Consider the following 9,936-nt stretch of genomic DNA (forward strand, 5'->3'; position numbering starts at 1 on the left):
AATTAAGCTTCCTTTTGCTCCTTGGCAACATCCTGTTGGTGTAACTGGACTATTTTATGATTACTTTCTTTTCCCTTTTTAAAAGCATTTACTTAATGTGTACATATGTGTATTGTAGGCATGTACATGGAGGTCAGAGGATAACTTCTGGGAGTTCATTTTCACCTTCAGCCGTGTAGGTTCTGTGGTTCAAATTCAGGTCTTCAGGCTTGACAGTGTGTGACTGTAACTGTTGAGTCATTGCTCCTGCTTTAGTTCGTTTTAGTTTTGAGAATCTCATGTAGTTCAAATCAGCCTTAGTGTCCCTACGTAGCAGAGAATGACCTTGAACATCTGATCTCTCTGGCGATAATCTCCAGAGTGCTGGGATGGCAGGCAAGAGCCATCATTCTCACGTTTATATGCTACTGGGGATCAAATCCAGGGCATAACCCATGCCAGGCCAACACTCTATCAAATGAGCTACAGCCTGAGACCACTTATTTCTTGTAAATTAAAATAAACAGTAGAACCTTCCTGGGCTCAATCTTATCCACCATGCAAATGTGAAGTAACTTAAAATGCCAGTCACAGGGCCGGAGAATTGAGAGGGTTTCTCCCTCCTTAAGAGAATACAGAGCTATTTCTGCCTGATGGTAATCCTTGTAAAACAGGGAGTTGATTAACTATGACTTTTCCCAGTTACTGTTCTCTGCGGATAAGAAGTAGTTGTTTCTCAACCCGTGGGTCGCGACCTCCGGTGGGATCAACCCTCTTAGATCACCAGAATACACTGATATTTACATTGTGATTCATACAAGTAGCAAAAGAAGTTGTGAAGTAGCACTGAAAATAACTTTATGGTGGGGGAGGGGTCACCACAACACGAAGAACTGTATTAAGGGTCATAGCATTAAGAAGGTTGAGAACCACTGCTCTAAGCTTAAAGTGGATTTCTTTCCCCTGAAGAGCTTTCATTGAAACAAAGTGTTTAATGTTACATTGCCTTGATGTCAAAAGCCAGAAGATGGGAAAACTAGGAGAGTTGGTAATTTTCATCCCAAAGAAAAATGACATTTCTAGTTTCTTAAAAAAATACTCCATCATGAAGATTGACTCGTCAGGCTGCTTAAGCTGTGCGTTGTCCCATAGTAATTTACTGGCTCAGAGTTTTTTGTTTTGTTTAAAGCAGTGGGAAGTATTAAAAGTGCAAGTAAAAACACCCTTGGCTTCCAGATGACACTGAGATGAGATGAAAATCAAGATCACAAGTCAGTGGTAGGGCGGTGTCCCCTGTCTTGTTTCAAAGCACACCGCGCTATCCCCGGGCAACGTGTATGCATCGTCCTCCTGGGAATTACAGGGTGACTGTACCCTCAGACGCAGACCCTCGGGTGGCAACAAGGGGAGACTGCGTCCCGCTCCGCTGCAGGGGAAGCCCTCCCGCGCGCAGGTGGGCGGGCACGCGCAGAGGGATGCGGGACGCCGAGGCGAGTACCGGCGCCGCACCCGCCGCCCCGCCGCCCAGCCCGCCAGGGGGAGCGAGTGCGCTCGGCGGCCGGCTGCGGGGACTGCGGGGCCTGCGCGGGCGGCGGCCGGCGACTGCGCCCCACCGCGGCGCACCCGCGTCCCCACCCCCTCGGCGCCCGCCCGCCCCCGGCGCGGCCCTGCCCGCCCCCTCCGCCCCCTCCCGCGGCGCCATGCGCAGACTCAGTTCCTGGAGAAAGATGGCGACTGCCGAGAAGCAGAAGCACGACGGGCGGGTGAAGATCGGCCACTACATCCTGGGGGACACGCTGGGCGTCGGCACCTTCGGGAAAGTGAAGGGTGAGGACGCCCGGGCCAGCGCGGACCCTGCAAACGGCGGGCGACCGCGCCTTTTCGCACTCCGCATCCTCCCCCGCGCCCGCCTTCCGGGTGTCTGGGCTCCGTATCCCCGGTCCGGGCAGCGCTGGGAGCGAAGCCCGAGGCCGCCGCGGGCTGCAGAGCTGTGGGGTCCGCCGCGGTGGGGTGGGGGCGGTCGCCATGGCGACGGCGCGGCGCCCGAGGGGCGGGGATGGTTCTGGGTGAAACTTTCCCAGGCGAGGGAGTTGGGCAATGCTCGTGCGGGGGCGCCCGGCTCGGACGAGGGGGCTCTCTTCTCCGATCCCCTGTGCGCCCTTGGCGCAGAGCCAGCCCATCGCGCCCTGGCGGTCCTTGGAGTTGTCGCTGCCTCGCTTTGAGTGCACTTAAAAGTGCTTCTTCGGTTTCCTGAAATCGAAATGTGTTCTTCCAAAAGCAAGGCAGCTGTGGAGATATCTTTCAGAAATAATAATGCCCTTGTAAGGACTATCGATCTTCATCAGGACTTTTGATGGATATGCCCGTGAACTGGCGCTATTTCCTGTGCGTGGTTTACAGTTGGATGCAGAACTGCTTTAAGTGGTTCCGTTTTCGGAAGTTTTGCGGTTTCTGAGAGCCATTCCTGGTAGGTAGGGCATATGTTAGCTCCAGATGGTATTTATTAGCTTATAGGTACAGTTTCCGTTTATTCTCACAATATATTAATATTTTAGTAATTCAGCGCCCATCTTTGAACTTTTTGTTTGTTTTGGTAGAATCCCCTGTTATCTCCTTAGCAAAAGCACAAACATTCTGTCTTCAACAAACTTGCTCTCTAGCCCACCATCTGTGACAAGGAAAATTCTGATTACAGCCTTTGTGAGGTGGACTTTTTTTCCCCTTTAAAATATTTAAGCCTGCTATTAAGTATTTAGAGGAAGGAAGTTTGGAGATGATGAGAAATAATTCATGCATTGATTTTGGAGAAGTAATAGACTATGACCTGCATATAGTAAGCTCTTGGTAGATATTTGATTGAAATGAAAAAGTTTGTCAAATTACACAGCAAGCTAACTGAGCTCTGTTCTCCCAGGAGGAGCAGAAGAACCCTTTCTTCTCTTGCCCTTTCCCAGTCCTAGAACTGAAAGTTGCTGTGTAACCCTCAGGGGAGCAAATGCATAAGCCTTCCTAGGAAAGTCGGCGAGCCAGACTGTGTAGAGGAGGAGCAGGTGCAGGCTAGGGCGCTAGTGCTGATCATGGTAAGCCAGCGAGGAGGAGCAGGTGCAGGCTAGGGCGCCAGCGCTGATCATGGTAAGCCAGTGAGGTTTGTGAACACTTTCAGGTTTTTACTTTGTCTCTGTCTCTCTGTCTCTGTCTCTGTCTCTGTTTCCCTTTTTTGTTCTTTTTTTTTTTTTTTTTTTTTTTTTTTGGTCTTTAGAGGCAGGGTTTCTCTGTATATCCTTGGCTGTACTGGAACTCACTCTGTAGACCAGCCTGGCCTCGAGCTCAGAAATCTGCCTGCCTCTGCCTCCCAAGCGCTGGGATTAAAGGCGTGTGCCACCACCGCCCTACTGCTTTGTCTCTTTTTATGTATGCATCTATGTATGTATGTATGTATGTATGTATGTATTTATGTATTTATGTATTTATTTCGAGAGAGCGTTCCAGTGCCGTCCAGGCTGGCTTTGAACTTGTCATTCTTTGTGCCTCAGCTTTCTAAATAGCTGGTATTAGCAGGCAGCTCTTCCAGTGTTTTGTTTACCTTTAGCTAGGCATGTTTCTTGTTTGCCATTATAGCGTTGGTGAGAAATGCTTATTAAGGCTCTGATGAAAGTGATAAGGCAGGCTTGAGCTGAGAAGTCTCCTTCTGAAGGTCCCGCTCGGAATGTGGCATCTGGTCCGCCATTACTTTGACACAGACCAGAGTGGATCAAGCAGACAGGAAAGGAACGATTGTTTTCAGTCCTGGGATTTGACCTGGGAAGTAGCAGTGACTTGAACCTCCCTCCCAGTGACTCTGCTTTTCCTTAACCTTCACTTCTCCACCCACCCACACAGTCTTCTCTTGAAATACTATACCATCAGTCATAAACCTCCTCCGATACAGAGGGCCAGTGTGAGTCAGAGGATCATAGGCTTCATGGTTATAATTAAGCTTGTCCTTGAACTTGTTAGTTGATGTGTGTCTAAATCTTCATCCAGTTTATTTTAAAACTGTTAAGCGGTTGGGATGCTTTTTTCTTTTTGACATTATTAATAATAACGCTGTATTAATAATACAGCACAGGATTTGCTGTAATCCTCTTCTTACTAAGGAATGGCTGGACTGCCATATGCCATTTGGTTTATGATTCAGAGAGGGGATAGCATGACTGTCTTAGGGTATTACTGCTGTGAGCAGACACCATGACCATGGCAAGTCTTATAAGGACAACATTTAACTGGGGCTGGGCTTACAGGTTCAGAGGTTCAGTCCATTATCATCAAAGTGGGAATATGGCAACATCAGGCAGGCATGGTGCAGGAAGGAGCTAAGAGTTCTACATCTTCATCTGAAGGCTGCTAGTGGAAGACTGACTTCCAGGCAGCTAGGTGAATGTCTTAAGCCCACGCCCACAGTGACACACCTACTCCAAAAGAGCCACACTTTCTAATAGTGTGACTCCCTGGGCCAAGCATATATAAACTATCATAATGACCATAGGAGGAATGTAACCCAGGTTTGGATGTATGTGTGTGTGGGAGGGAGGGAGGGACATGTTCTTTTTTTTTTTTTTTTTTTTTTTTTTTTTTTTTTTTTTTTTTTTTTAGTACCTAGCTACGGTGCATAGTTATGTGTGTGCTTGCTCTTGTTGCAGGGACACTATAAAGAATGAGTATTGTTAGGTAGGAGAGGAAAGTGGGAGGCAGGAATGCGCAGAGTGGGTAAAAATAACCCACTCTCTGGTTATATTGGAAACTATATGTGTCTCAATATGTGTCAGCCCACTCAATATAACCCCAGTCTTAATTTGACAAGGACTCTTTTTTTTAAAAAAATTATTTTTATTTTATGTGCATTGATATTTGCCTGCGTGTGTGTCTGTGTAAAGGTGTTGGATCCCCTGGAATTAGAGTCACAGACAGTTGTGAGCTGCCATTTGGGTGCTGGGAATTGTACCCAGGACCTGTGAAAGAGCAGAGCAGCTAGTACTGTTAAATACTGAGCCACCTCTCCAGCCCCCATCTCTAAGAATTCCTAGAGGTAATAGCATCAGCCATAAATTCTGTGTATCTATATATCTATGTATGTATGTACATACCGATCTGTCTGTCTGTCTGCCTGTCTGCCTGTCTGTCTGTTTGCCTATCTATCTATCTATCTATCTATCTATCTATCTATCTATCTATCTGTCTAATCTATTGGTTTTTGTGAGAGGTTTCTCTGGAGAGCCCTTCTATCCAGGAACTTACTCTGTAGACCAGGCGGGACTTGCACTCAAAGATCCACCTGCCTCTGCCTGGGTGTAGAGGCATGTGCTGCCACCACCCTAGCCTTAAATTCTAATTGAGAACATGTAGAGTACATGTAGAGTACATTATGCATGTTGGTGAATTTAACATAAGAGAATCAACGAAACTGTGATGCTGATAGATGGATCTCATCTAGCCAGATTGTTCTCAAACTCCCTATGTAAATGAGAACAGCTTTGGGCTTCTGGTCCTTCTGTTTCTACCTCCCTAGTGCTGGGATTACAGGCCTATGTGCTACCATGTCTGGTTTTATATAGTGATAAGGACTGAACTCAGGGCTTCATGCGTGCTAACTAAATGCTCTACTAAGTGAACCACATCCCCAGTCCTAGAAATTGAATTTTGGGGCTAAATGGATAGTGGTTGTCTTTTTTTTTTTTTTTTTTTAAGATTTATTTACTTATTACATGATAGTACACTGTAGCTGTCTTCAGACACTCCAGAAAGGGTGTCAGATCTCATTACAGATGGTTGTGAGCCACCATGTGGGTGCTGTGATTTGAACTCAAGACCTTCAGAAGGGCAGTCAGTGCTGTTAACTGCTTAGCCATCTCACCAGCTCAGATAGTGGTTGTCTTGTTATGAAGTAAGTAGTAATGAAAATAATTGGGTTACTTAATGATATCATTTGGAGGGGAAGGTTTAGGTAGAAAACGAGGGTTTGGGATTGTGCTTGAATTATTATTTTCAAGGTATTTGACTCCCCCCCCCCATCGATTAAGGTGTTAGTTTCTACTCCTTTGCTTGTTGTCTCCCACCTCCCATAAAACAGTTATAAATTCGTGGATGAATAGTCATGTTACTATAATAATTCAGTCAAATGGCTGTTCTTGATAGTTTCTATGGGTTTTATCTTCATGAAGCAAATAAATCACTTCTACATATAAACTGTTAAGTTGGTGAATATTTCTACATTAAGACATTACTTCAGGAAAATAGATACTCTTCTCTTTGAATGAATCAGGAAAATTTTCTTAAGTTAAAAAAAAGTCTACGTATGGGCTGGAGAGATGGCTCAACAGTTAAGAGCACTGACTGCTCTTCCAGCCCTGAGTTCAATTCCTAGCAACCACATGGTGGCTCACAAGCATCTATAATGGGATCTTATTCCCTTTTTTGCTGTTTGTGAAGACAGAGTGTGTACGTGTACACACACACATATTTATTTATTATATAAATAAATATCAAAAACCCTACATATGTATATATACATATGTCATATATGTGGCTTTAGAAAATAAAGTTAGTAACCTTCCTAGAATCCATTTTCTAAAAAATAAAGACATTTTCAGAAAAGAAAAAGAAAAAGAAAATAAAGTTAGGCATCAAATGTAGGTTGTAGAGCAAGGCATGGTGGGACATATTTGTAATCTCAGCACTCAGGAGGCTAAGACAGGAAGGTTGAAAGTTTGAGGTCAACCTGGGATGAATCAGGAGTTCAGGCCAGCCTGAGCTATGTAGTGAGACTGTCTCAAAATAGTAAAATCAAGAATAGGCATGGTAGCACATGCCTGTAATTTTTTTTTTTTTTTTTTTTTTTTTTTGAGACAGGGTTTCTCTGTATAGCCCTGGCTGTCCTGGAACTCACTCTGTAGACCAGGCTGGCCTCAAACTCAGAAATCCACCTGCCTCTGCCTCCCAAGTGCTGGGATTAAAGGTATGCACCACCATTGCCTGACCCTGCCTGTAATCTTAACATTGGAGAGATGCAGACAGGAGGACTAAAATGTAAGGCCATTCTTGATGAGATAGTAAATTTGTATCCTGCTGGGGCTATATGAGAGCCTATTTCTAAAAACAAAATTACAAGTTCATATTGTAGAAGAATATGTGCAGTCAGATATTTATATGGATTACAAGACATTTGTCTAATGCTAGTATAAATTAATACTATCTATAGTGGGCATATATACTAAAGTTAGTCTAACAATTGAATTTGTAGGAATTTATTCTGTAACTATACATGTGCTTAAAACATTGTATTATTTTTTGAGACGGTTTCTCTGTGTAGCCTTGGCTGTCCTGGAACTCACTCTGTAGACCAGGCTGGCCTAGAACTCAAATCCGCCTGCCTCTGCCTCCCAAGTGCTGGGATTAAAGATGTGCGCCACCACTGCCTGGCTACCATAACCATTTTTAAGTACCTAAATTTTATGAAAAGGATTAGGTGTTACTGTGTTTTTATGAATTTATATGTAATAAGATATGTTAGTGTGTGGGAGAAGGACACTGAATTCAGAGTTAATGGTCACCTTTGGGGAGAGATGAAGAAAGGTTGGAATCATCTAAGACTTCACAGATGTCTGTAATGTGTTGTTTAAGCTGCTGGTATTTGAAATTTTGTATGATTTAAAAAAAAACTTTACCTTTTTATTTTGTGTGTGTGTGTGTGTGTGTGTGTGTGTGTGTGTGTGTGTTGGAAGTGGTTCTTTCTTTGCTTCCAGAGCACCAGTGCAGCCCCGTGTTCTCTCACCGGCTCTTATATGTTTTGATGTTCCTAAAAGAAATCCTTTAAGCTCCCCTCTCAATGGGATTAAGCTATTTCCTTACACTTTTATTAGTGGAAAATTTTTTCTAATTTTAGAAAGGAAAAGGAAATGGTTAGGCAGCTAGAATGCTTTCAGGGGCTATTTCTATCTTGGTGGCATCTCTAGCCTGTTAAAATCCTTTCTTTTAAAAATAGGATCTTGTTACACCTCAGCATTATGCATATGATTAGATCATTTGTTGACAATATTTTGTAGTTAAACAGAGTCCAGGGTAGAGAGAACAATGAGTTTGTAGTTAGCTCATCTTTAGTTGAGTAACCTGCTGCTCTTGGAAGATGGACCTTGTAGATGTGGCTAATGCCGGTGTTGCAGTTTGCTTGCACTGTTGAAAACAAAGTAACAGTCTGAAAAATACCACTTAAGCTTTGATAAAGGGCAGGCAGGGCTGGTACCTCAGGGAATATATACTCTTGGCAAAGTCCTTTTATTACATTCACTGATTGATGGGAGCAGCAATTCTGGGGAGCAGCAATTACTTTGACTCTGCCTAAGTTTACTCAATAGAGAATCTTTAGCCCAGTTTTGAGATAAACAGTTCTGACTCTGACACGATGCCATTCACTCCTCCCTTCTCACTGCACATGGTTGGTAGGGAAGAGTGGATAGGTTGAAAGACTTAAGAGTCAGAAGAGCGGTAGAACTTGATCAGAATAGTAGCACTTGATCAGAATAGCTGTCTGTATCTTGGCAAATTATGGACCCTAAAGTCCCCAGTTTCTTCATCCTTAAACTAACAGGCTTTGAAGACATATCTTGAGGCCTCAAGATACTATGTTTTAAAAGTGTTACCCTATGGAAATGTTAATGTTGCCAAGCACTTCAAAGCAAACATTTCTGTGTTCCTATAGGTTAACATTGGCAACATTGTAATTCCATAGCTTTAAATGACTGACTTAACTGAGAAGGAGGAAGGTGGGAAGGATTGGGAGGTGGAAGGAGATAATACCTAGACAGTGTTTGTTTGCTTGCTTGTTTTCTGAGAAGGCATTTCTCTGTGGTGTAGGGCTGGCTGTCCAGGAATTCTCTGTAGACAAGGCTACTTGAACTCTGCAGTACATCTGCCTCTGAGTTCTGGGACTCAAGGCATGCACCACCATGCCCAGCTGAGATAAGGCTTATGGTGACAGAGAAAATATTTTATGTTCATCGGGGATGAGACATTGTTTGAAAACTTTGGAAAGAGAAGTTTGTATTACTTTATTTATTTATTTATTTATTTATTTATTTATTTATTTATGAGTCTGTGTGTTAGTGCACTCCCCCCCATCCCTGGGATCTCACCTTAGGTCAGAGCTCACACCTTTGGCTAGTGTAGCTAACCAGCCTACTCTAGGGGATCAAAGCCAGTTGAAACAAGTGTAGAAGGACCTATTTCACACTTGGCTAACCAGTGTGTGAGTTGAGGTCTAGCAAATGGCAGAATAATCTGCTGCCATCCTGTTAGTCTACTTCTGTTGTGTTGATGTTTTGTTCTGGATGATGACGATGAAAGAATAAAATGAGACTGCTGTGATTCTTCTTTCCAGGGCCTTGATGCTCACTCCCAGATCAAGTGCCTTAGTGGCAGGGATGGGGAAGTAGGAGCAGCTTAGTTACTGTCCAGTCGCTATGCAGAGATACCAAGACCAAGGCAGCTAAAAAAGAAAGTATTTTATTGAGTTTCAAAGGGTGAGTCTATGACCATCATGGTGGGGAACATGGCAGCAGGCAGTAGGCATGGCACTGGAACAGTAGCTGAGAGCTACCATCTGATTCTAAGCAGGAGGTGGGGGCGGGAGAGGATAGAGACAAACAGACAGACTGACACACTGGGCCTGGTATGGGCTTTTGAAACCTTAAAGCCCACCCTAATGACTCCCCTTCACTAACAAAGCCATATCTACTAATCCTTCCCAAATCGTCCACCAAGAACCAAACATTCAAACCATCACCAAGACATACCATATTTACAATATACTTTTTTTTTGTTTGTTTGTTTTTTGAGACAAGGTTTCTCTGTGTAGCCTTGACTGTCCTGGAACTCACTCTGTAGACTAGGCTGGCCTCGAACTCAGAAATCTGCCTGCCTCTGCCT

General features: G+C 44.0%; 1 protein-coding gene across 3 annotated transcripts in view; it reads left to right on the top strand.

Moving 5' to 3' along the window:
* The first annotated feature begins 1,628 nt into the window (after positions 1 to 1,628).
* Positions 1,629 to 9,936, top strand: part of Prkaa1 (protein kinase AMP-activated catalytic subunit alpha 1) — a 36,774-nt gene continuing 28,466 nt past the window's right edge. Inside the window, exon 1 of one of the 3 annotated variants that reach the window (XM_031360000.1) lies at positions 1,629 to 1,806. In XM_031360000.1, the coding sequence (XP_031215860.1) occupies positions 1,680 to 1,806 (127 nt within the window). In that variant the 5' untranslated portion in view covers positions 1,629 to 1,679. Of the gene's footprint in view, positions 1,807 to 1,907; positions 2,447 to 9,936 lie in introns of those variants that run through there. The other 2 variants (XM_031360003.1, XM_031360001.1) reach the window with 2 other exon arrangements.

Source organism: Mastomys coucha, unplaced genomic scaffold (genome assembly GCF_008632895.1).
Source record: "Mastomys coucha isolate ucsf_1 unplaced genomic scaffold, UCSF_Mcou_1 pScaffold8, whole genome shotgun sequence".
Lineage (NCBI taxonomy): Eukaryota > Metazoa > Chordata > Mammalia > Rodentia > Muridae > Mastomys > Mastomys coucha.